Here is a 21,410-nt window from a genome sequence, read left to right as displayed (position 1 = left end):
AAATTGAATAAAATTGCTTTTATGAACTGCATATGCAGATTCATACCAACTCTTTTACATCACTCATGTCCTCAAGAACACCTTTCCAAGTACTGCTAATATCAGCAAACATACGATCAGCATGGTCAAACTTTCCACCTTGTAGTTGAATAGCTAGAGTAGTAAAAGGCTCCACTCTAACTAGATAATACAAGACCTGCATCAGAGCACGAAGTCAAAAGGAAACACAAATTTAGCTAACTAATTATCCATCACAACTATGTTAAAGTACCAAGGTTCAGCATCATAAAGTTCAGCGTACTGACTGTCGGTACAGTACAGTACCATATAGTGGTTCAGTACCAGTATGGTAGGTACTGACCAGCATGGAAAATCTTGTGTTAAATAATAGGTTGTCATATACAAGTCGAAAGTACAGAATTTCTTAGAAATTCCATATAAATGCAAAAGAGGGCTTTTGTCAACAACTTCAATCACAGTGGTAATGGGAAACATTTAACAGTAACAGGATCTGTACAAACAAAAGATGAGAATCTAATAACTTTCTAGAGTTAATCAACATTGCAAACAAATAAATGCTTTAATGCCTAGCTGATGTAAGTAAACAACTGCTTGACATACTCCTAGAAAACATCCATGCAAGATTTCTTTTTCCTAAACATGAAATTGCTTCTAAAGCTTCAAAGTCAATAATATCAAGATAGTTTCCTACTTTCCTTCAACCTGCAATGCACACCCAACTAGAATATGACATCATATGTACAATTTGCTTTTATTTGAGTTTTTCCTCAAACACATATAAACAATCCAAAAAATAAACAGAAAGGGAAGAAAATAGAAATAAGTGGAGAAAAGGTACAGTAAGAGAGAACAATTGTGAAACTGAAAGAAAGGCAACCACTATACAAGCAACAAATAATAAAATATCTTACATTAGCAGCAGGTTTACAGTCATAGCACAAAATTTTGCCCTCAGGTTTTCATCCAGAATATCTTAGGAGATTCAGAAGAGTTTAAAATTTCTTTTATTTTCATGAAAAATTCTCGAAAAAAATGGAAGGTACCTCCAATAACTTCTTGCTTCAAATTAAATTGATTGACATTCAGAAAGTTATAAATGCCTTTTTTTTCTCATCAAAATATCAAGACAACAAGGCAACATGATCCAGACATATGTTTATTATAACAAAAGTGGTTAATATGCTTTGCAAAAAATATATTTTATTCTTCCATGTGTTTCACCATTCAGCAGAATCTTAAAATTTCTATAGAACCAGAAAGACTTGTTGGTAAGGTTACATTTATGGCAAAAGTAGCTTCACTGGATACCAGTATGGCTGATCAACACAAGCCCCATTTTACAATCCAATATCCACAATCTGTAACAATCATCCTTTTCTTCTTTCATTAACCTTAGGATATGCACATTTTCATACTTCATACACTGGATTAATCATTTCCAGTTCCCAGCAGCTTAATCTAGAGTTCAGTTTTGCAGCTTCAGAATAATTATCCTTACTAGAAGACATCACATTCTGACGAGCATCTAAATAGGAAAGAGCCCCAAAAGCATCAACAAGAGCGGAGAGAGAATGGTTAGATATCATGCACATGCATGCACATTTACATACAGACACATATATACATATACACATACATAAATACATATATTATGTGTATATGCATGCATTTCTGTATAGAGGGAGAAGAACTTATGCATGCATTTCTGTATAGAGGGAGGGCTTGAGAGGGAGAAGAACTCTTCTCTTCTAGGACAGTGCTTACTCCTTCAGATTTTCTTGATAGTAAAGCCGATAACTCCTATTTTGGGCACTCAAGCAGAAAAGGCAAAATGACATCAGGACTGAGGATTACAGCAGGAAAGAGAATTTTATGACTGGCAATGAAGAGATCTAGGTTCTCTTCCAAAAACCGGATAACCTATACAACATGATTAGAGACACTAACTTTATAAGAAGCACCAAAATGGAGAAGATCAATGCCTTTTAGGTGAAACAATAGTGCCTAAAGGACAAATAATATTAAATAATCAAGCATGCCACAAGAAAGCTTTAAATGTTTTTAATAACAATCCAAAAGTCATCAATCTCCATGGTGAATCAGTTTGTTAGCAAACTGATTAAAGCAGGTACATACAATGAGTTAGATCTCAAGTTCACAACAGTAATATTATCATGCATAACTGTACAATAATTTTCATAACAGTGTAGAACCTACCAGATGACATGAAGCAAGAACTAAGAAGTTCTATAATGTCGTTGACAAAATATATATGCTACAGTACAAGCAATCAAGAACTCATTTTCAGAAAAATAGGTTGAAGAAGTAAAAGGAATAAAGAGCCCATCTTAAGAAAAGCAAATGGAGGCATGCAGACATAAACAAAAACAGGAAAGGGATATAGATAATGGATGCACAAATGTATATGTGAATGGTCTTGTAGGTTTATGATAGACAAGAAGGTCACATAGGTTAAATTTGAAAGAAAATAATTACCGTTCCCGCACTGGAATAATGCGAACCATAATGGAACCTGGGGATGACTGGATCATCAAAGCAAGAGTACCTCTCTTGGAACTTCTTTAGTCTGTCAGGATTCAATGCACCAATTGGCTGCATGATTGTAATTAGTCTGGTCAAGCATACAAATTGAATTATCAAAAGCAAGGACAAGCACAACCTGGAAAATAAAGATCTACCTTGGAAAGATCTCTGTATGAAGCAGGATCCCCAATATCCAATTTCTCTGAACAATAATCCGCCAAGATCCATGGGAAAACAGGATACTGCAAAGAATAAAAGGTTACTAGGAACTGACTTACAATGAAATTAATCAAAACAAGATTAAAAGAAACCATTCAGCAAACCAACCTGGGTGATGTCATTGTAGCTACGCCCAGCCAGGGTGTTCAGTTGCATTAAATAGTCAAAATTGCTAATCTGCAGTGATGCAATTGTACTTTGCTCTTAACTTTTAACCCCCATAATGTAACAATTATGGAATCAAAAGGCAATGCAGTGCTATCTTTTACCTCCCATCTTGCCCAACGTTCCATAAGCTGAGTTCTTTTGAGAATTTGTTCAGGTCTCTACAACCAATTAAAAAGTTGCAATACTGATTAATACAAACTAGAGCACAACAATGATAAGTTATAAACTGCAAAGAAAGTTAAGGACCTGTGTAGCCAGATATATATTATTTAGATGAGGAGGCCGAGCTTGAACAATAGCACGGTAGGCATTCTTGCCCCTTCAATACTCTGAATTGAATTGCATAAAAGGTTCAATATAGTCATGCAATATGATGGCCAGGTGAAACAACCATATCACAAAATCATGGAATATGAGAGGAGAACGAATTTCAAACACATATATGTTACCCCAAAGTCAAAGAAAAAATTTGACCGGTCAACCATAAACAACTCCAAAGCACTCCTCCTCAAAAGATATCTGAAAAAGAAACATGTCACAAAATGACAGAGAGGTCATGTTATCATTAAATAATTTAAAAGTTAATAGCACTGTAGAGCATTCTATCAATCAAAAAGCAAGATTACTCATTAAAAAATTATTTACGGTTGCCCATACGAAAGAGTTTTTATGGTTGAATACATCAGTCAATCATATAAAGATGAAATTACATTATGTGTGGCATGCTCTCTAGTAAAAATCAAACACAGTCAGGATATTAATGCTCCAGAGCAACAAACACCAAATAACAACATTAAGATGCATAACCAGCCATATATAAGACGATGTATAGGGAAAAAGCAAGTATATTTCATTACACATATCATATACAAGCAGCTTGGTTCTTATGTTGCAAATTTTCCATATATCATATCCAAAGAGGACAATGTGATGGTCAAACTTGCACTCTAGGCATTAGCATAGTAATTGTTTGATTGGAATGATTTAGGAAAGTATACTCATTCTGGAAATAACTATGAAGACGTTGGACCTCATACAAAATGGCCAGACAAAAAGTTATTGATTGGAGTTTAGGCCCAGCTTAAGTACCATAGCAGGGCCAAGGACTCCAATTAATAACTTTTGGCGAGCCCCATTTAGGTAGATCCAAACTCCTCACAAATGGTATCAAAATCAACCCAATCTACAGCCCACGTGGCTAGGAGTCACTACAAAACAGACCCTTTTGGAGCTTACTTCATGTTGTTTATGACTATATCCTTTCCCTAGCATGGACGCCGGGGCTTAAATGGGAAGTGTGTGAGAACCATGCAGACATGTTTAGCCCCACAATGGGTGTGCATAAATGAGACCTTGGGTACTTAAGCAAGGCCAAGGACCCAAAATAATAACTTCTGATTGGCCCTTTTTGGGTGAGATCCTGAGTTGTTATGAACAATATTAGAGCCAACCTAGCCCATAGACCATATGGCTGAGAGATCATTGTCCCTTTTAGGCTAACCATGAGAGGAATCATGGTGTTTGTGATTCGACCCTTTCCTTGGCAAGGATATGTCAGGCTTAAACAAGGGACTTTATTTAATTGTACATTGGCTGTGCATTGGAGAGGTGTTAGGTACTTAAGCATCTAGCTAGCCTTTTCTGTTGAGCCCTAGGTCATAAAAATATTACTAAACACATTGCTACATTCTTATTATGAATAAAAATAGACTCAAAACAGAGAATTGAGGATTTCATCACAGACATGCCAATCCCTGAGCATTTTGTTGACACTGTTGCACATTATCCTCTAGATAAAATTACAGAGGTCCATATCAATAATTATACAAACCTGATTCATGCTCAAAGAAAATAAAAAGAGTCCAAAAAATAATAGGGGCATGTAATGTTTAGAAGTTCAGTTTTGGGCTTCAGCTCAACTAGAGCAATCAGTTTTAAGTTCAGCGGTTTCCAATGGTCTCAAGCATTTTGCTGGAGAAGTTAAAAGATTCAGGAAAAACTTAAAAAGAGTCATGAAAATCCTTAAAAATAGAAGTTACAGAAAAACTATGTCAAAATAATAAATTAGGCATCATTCCAAAATTCAAACTATACGACATTCTTTGCATCCATTGGATGTATCATTTGCAGGATCTCAATGGGACAACAAAAAATATCTTTTGAGTGTTATATGTGGTTTAGATGAAAACTTAGGGCTTAAAGCATGGGTATCAGTACCTTGCCTTATGGTACATATCAATGTAGTAAAGTAAGACAGAGATGTGTATGGCTACTGGTGCCGGCACAGCATACCTGAGATATCATTCCATGTGCCAATATTGTATAATGTGGTATCGAGAGACATGGCAGTACCAGTGGTAGACTGGTACAGTACAATATGATCTCTATGGCCTTGTATGCACTATTACTTCATGATCCAAATAGTGACAACCTAACATATACAGGAATTGAATTTTGCAATAGCAGAACTTATGGTAAATTCCATTGAGTAATCCCAGGTTTCCTGTCTTCTCAAAGCTGATCAAAACACATTCTTACTTACATCAACAATAACAAAAGAATACTTAAAAAAGAAAAAAGACATAATTATTATATTTCTTTATAAGTTAGTTTTAGTGGAAGCTTGGATCTATTCTAGTCAAAACTGAAACCTTTCTTTCTCTTTTGGATTCAGAGTTTTGGCAAAACTGCAAATTGTGGGCGACATCTTCAGGAGGGAAAGATAGAAAGTGTGCTCTTTCTTTTTTTTTTTTCTTGTTTCTATAACACAGATTAACCCCATGACAAGGAGACATCTGAAGACAGGATTTAATTGACAATAAAATAATAGTAAAATCACATTTACCTTCTACTAAACATTTGATGAAGGGATGAGATCAACCAGCTTCGATCCTTGTCTTGCTCTTTATGACCAGAAGTCACCACATGCTCTGTGGAAGTATGATTGGCAAGCTCAATGATTATGAAATTAATTCTCTTTGTTGTTATCTGGAAAATGACAAAGTAAATTTCATTGAGATTTTATGAATGAGAAAAATTTTATTAGATGCCTCAAAATGAACTGATAATTAAAGAAAGAACAGAAAGATACTAGATGGAATTCTGTTGCAGAGCATTGTGATGATATGTAATAAGCAATATATAAAATAGAGAGGAAGAATTTTAAAATTATAACACATTCCTAGACAAGTTTGTAGCATGAATAACGTGGTTATCTATGCCAAATAAACTGAAAGCCCTCGCATTACCATCATCGATTTGACTGTATTCAGTTGGGAAGAGAAGAAATAGTTGGTGGGGTTGGCTAAATATAAACATACATGAAAGATAAAAGAACATGATGAGTCCATTTCCATTTTGCAGATAATGATAAAACAACCAGCTAAGAAGTTGGATATTCAGTTGTATGAAGATAAATTTCAGAAGGTGTGAACAAAGAGGAAATCCCAGTGGCTGAAGGAATAGGTCCAGAGGATATGAGAGGCCAAGCAATTCCACAATCTCAAGACTTTTGAAATACTGGATGGCATGATAAACATATTTTTGTATCCCTAAGATCTTAGGATTCATGTCCATAGACCTTCCCCTAATCCTTTCTGGTCCTCTTTTCTTGCAGCTGATTGGCACACCTATGAAAGCTTCCACAGATCCACAAATTGTGAATCTAAACAGGCTAGAAAAATGAACTTCACAAAAATTTCAGAAATTGCATACCTAAAAATTTCCATCAAAATTTTGTTAAAATGAAACCACATGGAAATAGCATGAACGATGGACAAAGCTTGCTAGCTTTGCCTAGACATCTTTTCCACTGAAACCAGAAGCACTAACTGTTATAGTGATAAGGTTGCTGCAAAACCATGTGACATGATAACTTGGCAGCTCAGAAAACCCTTAGCATTCGAACTACTGGACTTTCAATTCAGATGAATACACAAAATGGCATAGAAATATTTGTCAAAAAGCCTAGATTTGGAGCACAACAGTGCCTTCACTTAGATGAGTATTAAATGAGCAGGATAGATGCCCAAAAGCTTGGACCAGCACAATATCAGAACATAAAGCCTAAGCATAAACAAAGATGTTACATCCGCACTTACTTGGAAGGTTCCATGTACAACCTTCAATGGCCGCACCATCAATGAAGGAAGTTCAAAAATAATTCTTTCATCTGTTTCACTAGGCACATACCCAGGAGCAACTACTGGTGTGGGTTGAACCAAATTTTGATCACCAGAGGCTCCAGAAATTCTAGGATCTAATGATGCCTTTGAAGATTGGTCAGCAGCTGAAGAAAGCCTCTGGCTGTCCATACTGTTCTTGGTAGTCTCATTTTCCATCTGCTCATCGTCTTCATTCCTTTCCTCCACCGACATTGCCTCTGGTATTATGATGGAAGCAGTAGAAGAAAGGTTGGTGGTGAATGAAGCATCTGGATCAACAATACATACATCTGATTCTTCACCAGATTTAATATGCAATCGGTCTTCATAATCAGCAGCTGCACCTAAATGGTCAGATCCCCTGTAATTCCTCTTCAAAAATCTTCTCATCCTTGATGAACTTTCTGTAAGATCTAATTTCCAAAAAACCTGCACATTAAAACATTCAAAAACTTCCAAATTTAAATATTTTCAGAAAAAAAGGTGCAGAAGAGAAAAAGAAAATAGTAACCACATAATAATTTAAGAAATAAGATGAGACATACATGCTCAGGATTAGATACAGAGTCTCCAAAAGGTCCAAAGAGCATACTCTGCTCTATTAGGCAATGAAGAAGTTTCCTCCATGCACGAGTCCCAATGGATGCATGGTGTCTATCTAATACATCAACTTGTGCATGCCTATCCATCTGCAAATCTGAACGTCTCAATATGCTACACTGCTATTTAGAAACATCACATGAGGAAGGAGTAGCATGCCAATCATACCTCCATGCGCTGCATGTTTCTTGCTAAAGCAAAGCTTGTTACAAGGACTGCAACATATTTATAGGTCAATGCAGAAAAATCCCTCCCTGACATTGATTTTGAATCAACCGACTGGAGACATTCTGTCCAGGCAGCACCCATAGCTTCTGATATGTTCCATCTCTTTGCACGTTCAATATCACTTGCACTCCTCCTTTGCGCTGATGTTGCCATTGCTACAGCACTGAGACCTCTTCCAGAGCCAATCTTGGCATGACGTTCAAGATCACGTGCAGCAGCCAATGCAGCAGCCCTTGCAGCAGCTTTGTCTTTTGGTGCTGGTGGAGATTTATTAGGTGTATCAAGAGGCTTCTGGAAGCTTGAAAATGTATGCAGTCTAGTTGTTCTGCGCTCAAGTAATGATGTGTCCCGCCTAAGTGGGGTATTTCTTGCAGGTGTCACAGTTTCTCCACCACCAGCACCTGCAGCAATCATTGCTAGTGCCATTGCAGCAGGAGGTGATGCAAAAGCAGCAGCCCAGCCAGGGGTTATCATTGAAATAGCAGCCTGAAATGGGGTTAGGAAATTATCAATCCTGATGATGTCAACAACAGCAACTACAGCAATGACAACAAGAAGAAAACAAGCCTGATCACAGAATATGGCATTGGCTTTGTAAACCAACTTTTACCAAATTTTCCAATCAAGGGCCCCAGTCTGGTAATCAATTATGCATTACCAAAACAGGAGAAATAATCAGAAAGGGAAAAAAATATGGAGAAGTATCAATATTTCACAAAATTGCAATGAGAACAACTTGAATCTCGAAACTTACTTCATTACACAAATGGCATCAGAAAAATCCAAATCACCATTTAAGAGTATACCAGCCCAGTAAACAAATCACAAGACCATGCACGGAATACAGATGTAAGTACTACTGCTAGAACCACATAGGATCAATAAAGTTTCAGGTACATTTTATATGAATATAAGGTATAAAATTAGAAATGATATTGTTATGAATTTAGGCATGTTAATACTGGTAGATAAACTGACACCATGTTTAGTACATGTGCAATCAACATTTTAAGTTCAGATACTCTGCTGATACTTGTGCACAAGATTTTGAAACATAAAGGTACCAAATGAACAAATATATTGGTACCAAAAGAACAAATATATTAGACAACACGAGACAATAAAGTAAGATGCAAGTATAAAAAGCTGGCATATATAAACTGCTAAGCATCAGATCTATTTGCAAATCATAAATGCAGGTTACAGACATCCATATTGTAAATTTTGTGTACTGAATATAGTAGATGACAATTAACAGGTCATCATTATGATCCCATCCATGAATAATAGGTGTGGTCCATGCATTACATGGATGTTATGTACATACACTAAGCATACATTATAACAAATCAATGAAGTGGTCAAGAGGAGGCACGCACATACTAAGCAAACACCAATCTAATATTGTTCAGAATCATCTACATATGCAGATTGCAGTAAATCATGTTTCAGAATTAAAGCTTTGTATAATGATATTTACTTATTATTATCAGCCATTGCATCAAAGGCAATGCCTGCTACTAGTCGAGTAAGGGCATCTGATCTCAAGATGAGGTCTTTTAAAGGGGCGCATGGCAGTGACTATAGCTGGTAACTTCTCCCCCCGCTTAGAGGTGGGTAAGCCAAATTGAAATGAGACAATGAAATAATTCTAGGTCCAAAATTGAAGGGTTTAGGACTGGAAATAATAGACGCCAGAACTATTTAATTCAGAAATTGAACCTATAAATTATGTAATCCATCGTAACATATAGATCATGCTTCGATGAAAATACATAGTCACTACACAATTTTAGGTCAAATTAAAGTTTCTAGGACTAGGAATGCTTATACAACAAGTTGAAGAATATTAGAAAATAGTGCACTGAAACCCATCTCGCAGCCATATCATAAATTTCTAAAATTGTCTAATTCAAGTGGCAGATGTTGGTACCCCCTAAATTGGTCCATAATGTAAATAGATATATGATGCAATGGGACTATCACAAAAATTAGTCAATAATATGAAATAAAATTACAAATCTCTTAGTGCCATTCTCAAAATGTTAGCCAGTTTAAGTAAATGTCATTTATGAACACAATTAGCTAATTGATTAGCAGCTGGCAACTGGTTATGATTAAGGGCGAGTGTTACATCAAGCTATATATTCAGCCTACACAATAATGCCTGGAACGTGGGATCCAGGTACACGAGCACCATAATAAATTAACAGCAAACACTTGGTTAGAGGGGGTGAGAAAAGAATATTAGAACAGCAATTATGAATAGCGACATCAAAAGTCCTCACACAAGTCAAAGATCAATGGAAGAAAATACAAAGATATTAATTACAAGCAGTATGGTGCTGTGAATAAAATAAACTTTAGGTAAAAATGTTGTCACGAAACACTTAAATTTCATGAATAACAGGTATGATATTTTTTAGAAAAACCAATATCATGGTTTTAAAGAAACTCTTGCATACTTTTAATTTAACATAGACTTGTAGAAAAGAGAAGTTTTGTGCAAAGAAAAGATGTAGATCACACCTTGATGACAAGACCAAGATCTAGACTAGAGAGTCCTTACAAGTACGTTAAATCACTTGTTTAAAAATATTAAAGTTTTAATGACTAATAAAACATTACTGAAATTACTCTATTAAGATAACCAGCTCCTGAAATCAATTGAAACCACAGCTTAGGCATGAATTCTGTTCAAGCAATAAAAACAAAGTTTAAAGGCCAATCAGTTGTTGGACAACAATCCAAATAAATCATGCTCGATTAGCTTAACTTTTATATAAATATATCATTACCTAAGTACAGAAATGAGAATTTAAATTATATTTCATACAAATACATCCAGTAAAATTGTTGAAACAAGAAAATGGTAACATTTTGCCAGAAATTAATTTCAAAAGTAAAACATGGAGATACATTAACAAAATTTGAGGGCAAAGTTTGTTGTTCCTAGGCAGCAAAATACCAAGTTATGAAACAATTTGAAGTTAAATCTATGTAAAAGAAATAATTAAAGCAAAGCAGTAATTATTCACCTCAACAGGCAGTGCATCTGCTGCCAAAGCACGATCATCAACAATAAGAGGATTTTGACTGTCCGAGGAAGTAAGATCATGAATTCCAGCCAAAAGGGGTCGCCAACGTCTTAGAATGGCTACAAATGGTGGTAATATTGCCTCAACATACTGTTTCCTAAGAGGTTCTCTGTCCCTGCCAATAGCATGCCACACCTGCATCATGAGATTGATAAATAGCATAAACTTTTTTCTTTTTTGTACCGCAACAAAATTTTATTATAATAAATCAAGAAAATTTAAAGCATTTAATAAAAAAAAAATTATAAACAACAATAGTGCCACATATTAAGGAAATGAAAGCATTAGTTTAATGGGATTTTTGGATACACTATTACTCAAGGTCTGGAATCTTGTGACACAGTTGTCTTGGTCACATAGTGATTTGGTACACTGAATGGTACATTCCCCATATCTATTCATGGTTCATGGGGATGGATGAAACACCTGTGATGATATAGATCAATATGGGTCAACACAGCACACAATGGGGGTATAATGCCTGGTACAAGGCAGGAAAGTCGAAAGTTCAAATATTCTATTCAAGGTTTGCTTACCGATTGGTACCATACCATATCGGGCAATACTATACCATACAGGTACCAAATTGATAGTTATCTCATATCTACCGACAATTGTTACATCTCATCATCTCATATCATACTGCATATCGACACTATAATAGGATGGAGCCAGTACAAGGTTCGGCATCGAGATAGCAAACCTTGATTCTATTAATCTTTATGCATTTCTTGATATATGCAAGGTTCCCACAAAAGCATGCGAATTGGGACTAATCATAGTGTTGGAGGGCTATTTCAAACAAACTATCTACATATTGCTTTTCCATTTTTGCCTCAAACTCACAATTTTGAATTACATAATTTTATCTAATGTATAGCATTACATATGTTGCATGGTAGCAAAGCACTATTCTTAACTTGTTTAGCAAAACTAAGTCTTTGGATCCTTTTCACTTACCTCACTTAGATGTATAAAAGCATGCTCTCTAATATTCCACATTGATAATTAGATTCTTTTGAAATTTCCACAACGGATGATCGCATGATTTAGTTGGGTTTACTCATGAAGGATTAAATATCTGTTCCATCTTTTATATGTCAAAACTATTATTTGACAGTTTCACATTTTGGAAGACCTGGTAAATCTTTTTGTTCTAATTGTGCATCCATGCAGCACATTTGTTTCCCTAGAGAAGCCAAAGCCATATCTTATACATATATGGTACAGCTTGACATGCAGCTAATACTGCCCATAGTTATCGATTTATTTAAAGATGGTATTCAACATCATGGTACATCATTGACACATCTTGGATAATCTTGGTAACTATTAGTTATGGTCCAACTCAAATCAGATAGGCAATTCTCAGATCCAAAATTCCTTAAATCAAGGCTTTAAATGCTGTAGAAGGAGGCTATCCCTGTTTGCTCGTGGAACCAGATGCGCCGCGGTCCACCCCATCCGACAATTGGGACAGAGGATGTCCCAAGACGTGTCAAGCAAGGTGCTGGCACAACAGCGGGATGATGCTATCCCGACAATTGGGATGGTATCCCATCCCAATGTCTCACAAGATATCTCACCGGCATTTGAAACCATGGTTTCACTTAAATACGACCCAAAAGCTGACCTTCAACCAATATTACCTAGACACTTAGTGTGGGTACCAAGTGTCCACAAGTCAAACATGGCAGCCTCTAAAAATCCTAGGCATGGAGACATGGCTATATATTTATAAATATTTATATATTCAAGTATCTAATAGAATATGTTTTGTTTCTTATCCATAAAAGAGACTAAAACAGGGAAGGTGTGTTTTCGAGCTGATTTTATCTCGAGAGAAACTAGAATGGCCATGAGTTTTCAAATTGTTTAAATTATTTGTTAGAATTATCCAGATTACTCAAGAAGTATTGAGATGCTTAATTAGTAATTAACCATAACAGCTTTATAATAAAAAATAAGCACCCTTCACTTGAAGTGTCCATTGAGTTAGATGACTATATATTTAAAATACAAGGACACTTTGCTTAATGTGTCTATATAACCTTGATAAATATATAATAAGAATACAAGGACACTTGGATTGGACATTTGGATTGAAGTGTCCATATAACCTTGATGACATTTTATTAGAAACATAAGCACATGTTGCTTGAAGCATCCAAACATTTGAAACCAAGTTCCTTACATGATACTCTAAAAAAACGCCGAGTGTCAATACTTTTTGTTGAAAATAGCAGGACATTTCAAAGTGGAGCATCCAATCTTGTGATGTTATTCATTTTTTTCTTTTTTGATGAAAATCATGCCACCATTCATGTCATGTCCAAGTTGATTTGAGCTTATATCGTGATTTCAGCAACATGTTCATGAACGTATTTGATGTTTTCCCATCATGTTTTTGCAATCATGGTCTATTGAACCAGGCCGAACTACTCGATTCACCCCGTACCAAACTGAATCAGCATGGAGCCGGATCAATTTGGCCTTGTTTTTTGAAACCAACCCCAAACCACTCGTACTGAGGCGTAGCAACCCCGAAGCATACCATCCTATACCTAGATTAAAATTGGAAAAAATGATTTGACTCGACCTGCTAACCCGGACCGAACCATCCCATTCACCCCATACCGAGCTGAACCGGCCACCAACCAATAAGGATCCTAGTACCGGTTCTACGAACCTTGCTTACAACAAATAGAATGCACCTTCCAAATATTCTTGATCTAAACATTTTCTCCAAGCCCTTGATAAAAATAATTTCTCCATCCTCGTCCTCTAAGCTTGTCCTCTTTCTTCTACTTCTATGATCCTTGGGCAACTTATGATCCTTTTATTACCCACATCCTTTTCATAGGAACTCACCCCACTGTCTATGACATATCCATTGCAACATGTCTCATCTCATTTATATGACAGTCCTATAGCTGCTTGTCACCCCTATAGTGAATTTGCATAGTTGATCAAAAGAAGTAAATAATGCTGAAAAGTAAATTTTCAAATATGTTGTATGCTAATTTATATTAACTTAGGATTCTGACATCAATACTGCAGTTAACTCCAGTTTATTTACAAACTGCAACATATTGCCACTTTCCATTATTGGAGACAATATATTGTAACGTGTATTGTGCCACAGTTCTGACTGATACTAGCAAAGTACATGATATTTCAAATGACAATTGATACTAGTGCTTTAAAATATGGTACACGTGGCTGAATATTTGGCTACTTATGCATATGCAGTCTCGTAACCACACTGCATAGTGCATACACTATATGCAGCTATAAAATGCAGTCAGACTGTATGTGGGACAAAAAGGTGGCTCACTTAGCAATCTGCACATAGACATGCAATAAGATGAGCACTTTAAGGCTACACATGTAGCCTACGTATTATTATGTGGCCACACAAATTGCTCGTTTTATCATTGTGTAGCCACATATAATGGCCTCCTTACCATTATTCCATCACACATGTGGGCTTCATAAAATTGTATGACCATGTGCAGCCCACTTGTGGTTGACTATGACAGTTGGGTTGGATATATATTTCAACCGAGCCAAACAAACATATATTATTAGCTTGATAAGGTTACAACCCCACTTCCCCCCATCTTTGCCCCTCTCTCCACCCTTCCAACATGATTGGAGCTTCAAAACTCCACTGCATGCATTGTCAGTCACTTTGTCACTCTTCTCGCTCGCTCAATCTCTTGGTTGCTCATCTTGCTCCTTTTCAATGTTGATCGATGCCAATCGACATCCAAGTAAGCCCCTTCCCATCTCTCTCTCTCTCTCTCTCTATCCCCCATTCCCACCCTCCCTCCCCCTCTATCAGGCAAGGCACCTACTAGGACATCTGGGCTGGCATTTGGTTGCTCAAAGGCCTCCTAGTGCTTAGGTTGTTGCTTTTACCATGCTCACTATTTAATAGGAATGTGGTAAATTTATTTTATCTTAGAATGATGATAAAGAAACCATACTTTTTCCAAGTTTAGATTTTAAGGACTATGACGAGTGCAAAATGAGGATGTGAGTTCATATATCACTTAATTTAAAAATACAGTCTAATTTTATTAAAACACATTCATGATTTTATGATTTTGTCCCAACAATTTCTCGAAAAGAGAACTACTGAAACTAGGTTTGTACCTATTTATACATAAGTAGTTAAGGAAATCACCACCATCCACCACGTACCACTTCATGCCCTCCTTATTCTTCACCTTATCCAAAAGCTATCTTTTTAAAAGCTATATGTGTAATGACAAATTACGGTACTTTATGTTATTTGGAGAATTTCAGTTTAAAAACAAGTTATTTGGAGAATATATTAAGTAAAATTTAACTGCAAGTGCCGACCTGGCCACCTAGATGCTCTGCCTAAGGTTCATCAACAAGGGCCTACTAGGGCATCTTAAAAAACAAAAAAAAGGTGGAGTTAGAAGCTAGGATTTCTAGCTTCTCCTAAAAGGCTTTTTTGACTTTTTTTCTTATAGAAGCACTTTTCAGATGATAGTATTGAACACTTATTTTTTTAGAGAAGTGTTTTCTTGTTTTAAAAGTCACAAAAGCACTTTTCTAAAGCAATATCAAACATGCCCAAAATATTAGAGTAGGCCAATGGTTGCTAACTAAAGGTACATATGTACTCCAAGATTTTAAACTAATATGATTAGGTTAGAGGAAAACTTTTCTTGCTTTGAACTTTAATATAAGCAAAGATATTCGATTTGGGTCACTCTTATGAAGAGATTGTGACGCAGACGTCCTAGCTGATCTATACTTGGATTCGAGGGACTGGATCCGAAAGGGTCAAAAATCAAGCTAACTGCGTTTGATCCTGTCGATTTTGACACTGCCGCACTAGAACAGACTTAACTTTCTCATCCGATGTCAGAATCACTATTATGATCCCATTTCGGAAACCTCTTTTTGAACCCTACGAACCTGATGCTCCGCCGCCACCAAATTTCAAAGCCTAATTCTATTATTTGACAAATCAATGAGAGCCTGAAAGAATCCTAGACGAATTGGAAGTCTTAGTTGCAGATTTATTGTTTTTCCTATTTTGTTTCAAATTCCTTTTTGCTGTCGAATTAGGACTTTTACTCTATAAATATGGCCCTTCAGGCCTTCGTTGTTGACAATTGAATTTATGTTCATAAGTATCGAATCAAAACTTCAGAAGAGGGTGTTCTTCTTCTTCCTTGTTCTCTTGTTTCGTGCATCTTCTTTCTCTCTCCATTGAAACGTGGCCTTAGGTTATGTCAGTTGGTATCAAATCCCAATCAATTCTTGAGCGGCAATTCTTCCTTGAGTCCAGATGGTGGGTGATGATCGCAAAAAAAATCAACCTGCAAATCAAGCGGCAATAACCCATGATGAAATCACATGGTGGGAACGAGACCTAAAGACAGAGTGAAGATTTGAGGAGATAGATGGCGGATCTGACTGCGCATCTTATGCAGTTGGAAAATTAGGATACCAGATCCGAGGCAGAACTAGAAGATCGCAAATCTGATGGGGGGATTTCAGATTTGGAGAACCCCTTCCATGGGGGTATTCCCACACATCGGCGAGAAGGTCATGGCAATCCATTCGAACAATCAACCCCTTGGTACGATTCCATTAAAATAGATCTGTTTGAATATTCCGATAGTCTATAAACGGAGATGTTCCTCAATTGGCTAGATCAGATCGAGCGCATCTTCGAATACAAGGTTCCCGATGACAAGAAGATGAAGCTTGTTGCCTTGAAGTTGACGGGATGGGCGTCTACCTAGTGGCAATAACTGAAGAAAACCAGAAAGCGCAAGGGCAAGCCAAAAATCCAAGACTAAAAAAAGATGAAGGCATTGAGGGAGCAATTTTTATCCTTGAACTACATGCAGTCCTTATACCAGTTCCTGCAAAACCTTTGACAAGAATCTAGATCCATGGATGATTATACGGAATTCTACCAACTCATCACTAAAAACAATCTAGCAGAGAACGAAGAGCAGATGGTCATGAGGTCTACGATAGTAGATTTAGGATGCTTTAAGACTCTACACCCTATGGACGACCAAAGCCTACCACCGTGCTATGGTCGCTAAGGAGCAGCTGCATTGCAGGCCTATGCCCAGATCTGATCCTCTCCTGTGAAGCAACCAAATGCCAAAAAATCAAAGGGACATGCAGCACAATACAACTTCTACTCCTATTTGAGTTGCCACTAATACGAGGTCCACGAAGCCAACTCCGATGGGATCTTCCACGCTGAGGTGCTACAATTATGGCGAGATCGAGCATACACAAAATGAGTGTAAGAAACCTATTGGTCGGTCCGAAAAACAATTGCTAACTAAAGAAGAAGAACCATTTGATGAGGATCAAGAGCCTGCCTATGATGGAGATGAGGATGATTCCCTATTATTTGGGGATAGAGGCAAGGCTATAGTTGTTCAAAAGAGCCTGCTGGCTCCAAAAAAAGAGGAAGAAGATTGAATGTAGATCAACATCTTTCATACCTATTGCACCATTAAGAAGGTTTGCAAAGTCATTATTGATGGAGGAAGCTGCAAGAACATCTCCTAGGAGGCTGTCACAAAGCTAAACTTGACCACCAAAAAGCATCCTCGACCTTACAAGCTATCCTGGTTCTGAAAGAGAAGTGAGGTGGTTGTCGATAGTCGCTATTTTGTGACATATTCAATCAGACAAAAATACTTTAACAAGGTTTGGTGCAACATCTTTGCCATGGACACTTGTCATCTACTTTTGGGGAGACCATGGCAATATGATCACAGCATCACATATGATGGTCACTGGAATACCTACACATTCTAGAAGGATAATCAAAAGATCATCCTAGCCCCAATGAAAGAGGATCTTTCTAAATCAAAGCCAGAGAGCAGCATCAAGCTTTTGATAAAGCACTCTTATAAGCTTTGAGAGCGCAGGCCAAGGAGCTCTCTCGAATAGGGAAACTGTGGGGCTAGTGACTGAAGTGAAGTTGTAACAAAGTAGCCGTACTAGAAGATACGGTTGGATCACCTTTTCAAGGAGAGCTGATGCTTATGCTTGTTGGGTATTTTGGTTTGACACTGCTTCACACCCAAAAAAAAACAAGCTACCCAAAAAACTTCCAATACCTAGAGCCTTTGTGTCATCCATCAACATCATTCCACTCTTTTTTATTGATTCTTTGGGCCTGCCAAGAGACGAAATTTTACCAGATCCTCTGATTATTCATGGAGTCCGAAACATGATGCAAAAGAGCATCGACTTCCTACCTTAAGTAGTAGAGGCCGGCTACATCTTGACGGCAGTGGAGAAGGACGAATTGGCTGAGCGAGAAATTCCATCCCTGGTACGTCCTATCTTTCAAAAATTTACTGATGTTTTTTTCTAAAGATTTGCCTATAGGATTACTGCCAGAAAAAGATATTCAACATCATATTGATCTTGTTCCGAGAGCGAGTCTACCGAACAAGCCGGCATACCGCATGAATCCTGCTGAATACTAGGAGTTGCAGCAACAGGTCCAAGAGTTGCTGGACAAAGGATACATCAAATCAAGCATGAATCCGTGCGTGGTGCCTGCTCTACTAGTTCTAAAGGATGGTTCATGGCACATGTGCATAGATAGCAAGGCAATCAATCGGATCACCATCAAGGACCGATTTTCAATCCCAAGATTGGATGATATGCTTGATCAGCTTGCTGGGGCCAACTTCTTTTCAAAGATTGATCTGAGTGGCAACCATCAATTGCGCAACCGACTTGAGCATGAGTGAAAAATAGCCTTCAAGACGAGAAAGGACTTGTACAAGTGGCTGATGATGCCATTCGGACTTTCCAACATGCTAAGCATTTTTATGAGGCTAATGAACCAAATGCTCCAACCATACATTGATAAATTTGTCGTGGTTTATTTTGATGATATTCTTGTTTATAGCCCTACTCTGGAAACTCACTTGCAACATCTTAAGGAGGTTCTTGGTACACTAAGAAAGAAGAAATTATATACTAACACCAAGAAGTGCAGCTTCATGGTGGATAGCCTAACCTTCCTTAGCTATATCGTCTCTTCTGAGGGGCTGTGAGCAGATCCATCCATGGTGCAGACCATCCAGAATTGACCGGTCCCACGCAACATCACCAAAGTATGAAGCTTCTATGGCTTGGCATCTTTTTATTGTAGATTCATCCAGGGATTCAGTTCCATTACGTCTCCGATTACAGATTATATGAAAGGGAGGCATTTCCAGTGGACTCCTGAAGCACAAACTGCCTTTGAAGAAATCAAGGGAAAGATTGCTTCTACTGATGTGCTTGCTCTTTCGGATTTCTATAAGATCTTCGAAGTGGAGTGCAATGCCTTTTCTACTGATGTCGATGGAGTTCTTAGTCAGGAAGGGGGATCCGTTTGTTTCTACAACGAAAAATTATCAGGATCCAAATTGAACTACTCTACCTATAGCGTCTAGTTTTATGCTGTGGTTAGCACGCTTCAACAATGGTGACACTACCTAATCCAGAGAGAGTTCATCCTTTATACTGACCATGAGGCTCTAAAGTACATCAATGGTCAAGAGAAGCTGAGCTGCAAGCATGTCAAGTAGGTGAATTACTTGAAAAAATTTCATTTTATTCTGAAGCACAAGTCTAATGCTCAGAATCGAGTGGCTGACATACTGAGCAGGATAGCCAAGCTTTTGAGTGTTATTCGGATGGAGGTGCTAGATTTTGATGCATTAAAGGATCTCTATGCCAATGATCCATACTTTGCCAGTATTCTACAGGAGGTCCAAGCTCATGATCGAGTTGATTATCAATTGCATGATGATTTTTTATTTCATGGTGTAGCTCTGTATTCCCGATTGTTCTTTGTGGGAGAAGATTGTACAAGAGCTCCATGCAGAAGGCCACTTCGGTAGAGAGAAGACCCTCATGCTGACTCACAGCAAATACAACTGGCTCAAGATGAAGCATGATGTGATCCGACATATGCAGCGTTCCTGGATGTGCCAAATGTCGAAGGAGATGTCAACTAATACTAGATTGTATACCCCTTTGCCGATTCTTAATCGTCCTTGGGAGGAGGTCAGTCTAGATTTTGTGTTGGGGCTACCTGTGACTCAAAGACAATGCAATTTAGTGCTCGTGGTTGTGGATTGATTCTCAAAGATAGCGCACTTCATAGCCTATTGCAAAACACTAGATGCATCTAATGTTGCCTAACTATTCTTCAAGGAGATTGCGCGTCTACATGGAGTGTCCAAGACCATTACATTTTTACCGAGATACAAGATTTATGAGCCACTTCTAGAGGAGTCTATGAAAAAGGTTGGGCACATCCCTGCAATTCAGCTCAAGTTATTACCCTGAGATGGATGGTCAGACCGAGTCACTTAACAATAGCCTAGAGAATCTATTGAAGAGCCTTACTGGTGAATGATCAAAGCAGTGGGACTTGACCTTGGTGCAGGCTGAATTTGCCTTCAACTGTTCGGTGAATCGGACCACAGATTACAATCTGTTCTAGGTGGTCTAGAGGTTAAACCCAAATAGTACTCTGGACTTGACTCCAATCACTTCCACAGGGCGATTCAATAAGAAGGCTAAAAATTGACTGAAGAAATCCAAGCCATCCATTGATCCATCAAGGAGCAAATCGAGGTCAGTAATGCTAAATATAAAAAGGCCGCCGACAAGTATCATAAGAAGATAACTTTTGAAGTTGGCAACTATGTATGGGCTATTCTGACCAAGGATCGGTACCCTATTGATGAATACAATAAGTTGAGCCAACGCAAAATTGGTCCGCTTGAGATCATCAAAAAGATCAATGACAATGCTTATCAGTTGAAGCATTTAATTCCCTATACAGGTGATTCTTTAGATGAGGCTTCTAACTGAGGACGAGTTCTTTCCAGTCTAGGGAGGATGATGCAGACGTCCTAACTGATCAGTACCTGGAATCAAGGGACCGGATCCGAAAGATCGAAAATCAAGCTGACTGCCCTTGATCCTACCGATTTTGACACTACCACGCTAGAATAGGCATAACTTTCTCATCTGATGTCAGAATTGTTATTATGACCCCAATTCGGAAAGCTCTTTTCGAGCCCCTACAAGCCTGCACTTCACCGTCACATCAAATTTTGGAATCTAATTCTATTGTTTGACAGGTCAATAGGAGCCCGAAAGAATCCTCGACGAATTTGAAGTCTTAGTTGCAGTCTTATTCCTTTTCCTATTTTGTTTCAAATTCCTTTTTGCTATCGAGTTAGGATTTTTATTCTATAAATATGGCCCTATAGGCCTTCGTTGTTGACAGTTGAATTTACTTTCATGAGTATCTAATAAAAAT

General features: G+C 37.6%; 1 protein-coding gene across 1 annotated transcript in view; it reads right to left on the bottom strand.

Annotated features, from left to right (window-relative positions):
- LOC105035089 (BEACH domain-containing protein C2) overlaps positions 1-21,410 on the bottom strand; it is a 158,950-nt gene that overhangs the window by 97,394 nt on the left and 40,146 nt on the right. The window contains exons 13-24 of the mRNA XM_073256460.1: positions 10,982-11,176; positions 7,884-8,429; positions 7,661-7,804; positions 7,053-7,544; positions 5,798-5,940; positions 3,391-3,471; positions 3,199-3,271; positions 3,054-3,110; positions 2,893-2,961; positions 2,721-2,807; positions 2,518-2,634; positions 47-196 (exon numbers count right to left, since the gene is read on the bottom strand). Coding sequence (XP_073112561.1) covers positions 47-196; positions 2,518-2,634; positions 2,721-2,807; positions 2,893-2,961; positions 3,054-3,110; positions 3,199-3,271; positions 3,391-3,471; positions 5,798-5,940; positions 7,053-7,544; positions 7,661-7,804; positions 7,884-8,429; positions 10,982-11,176 — 2,154 coding nt within the window. The remainder of the gene's footprint in view (positions 1-46; positions 197-2,517; positions 2,635-2,720; positions 2,808-2,892; positions 2,962-3,053; positions 3,111-3,198; positions 3,272-3,390; positions 3,472-5,797; positions 5,941-7,052; positions 7,545-7,660; positions 7,805-7,883; positions 8,430-10,981; positions 11,177-21,410) is intronic.

This window comes from Elaeis guineensis, chromosome 4 (assembly GCF_000442705.2).
Source record: "Elaeis guineensis isolate ETL-2024a chromosome 4, EG11, whole genome shotgun sequence".
NCBI lineage: Eukaryota > Viridiplantae > Streptophyta > Magnoliopsida > Arecales > Arecaceae > Elaeis > Elaeis guineensis.
The sequence above is the reverse complement of the archived record's forward strand: the minus strand, read 5'-3'. Positions and strand labels throughout refer to the sequence as shown.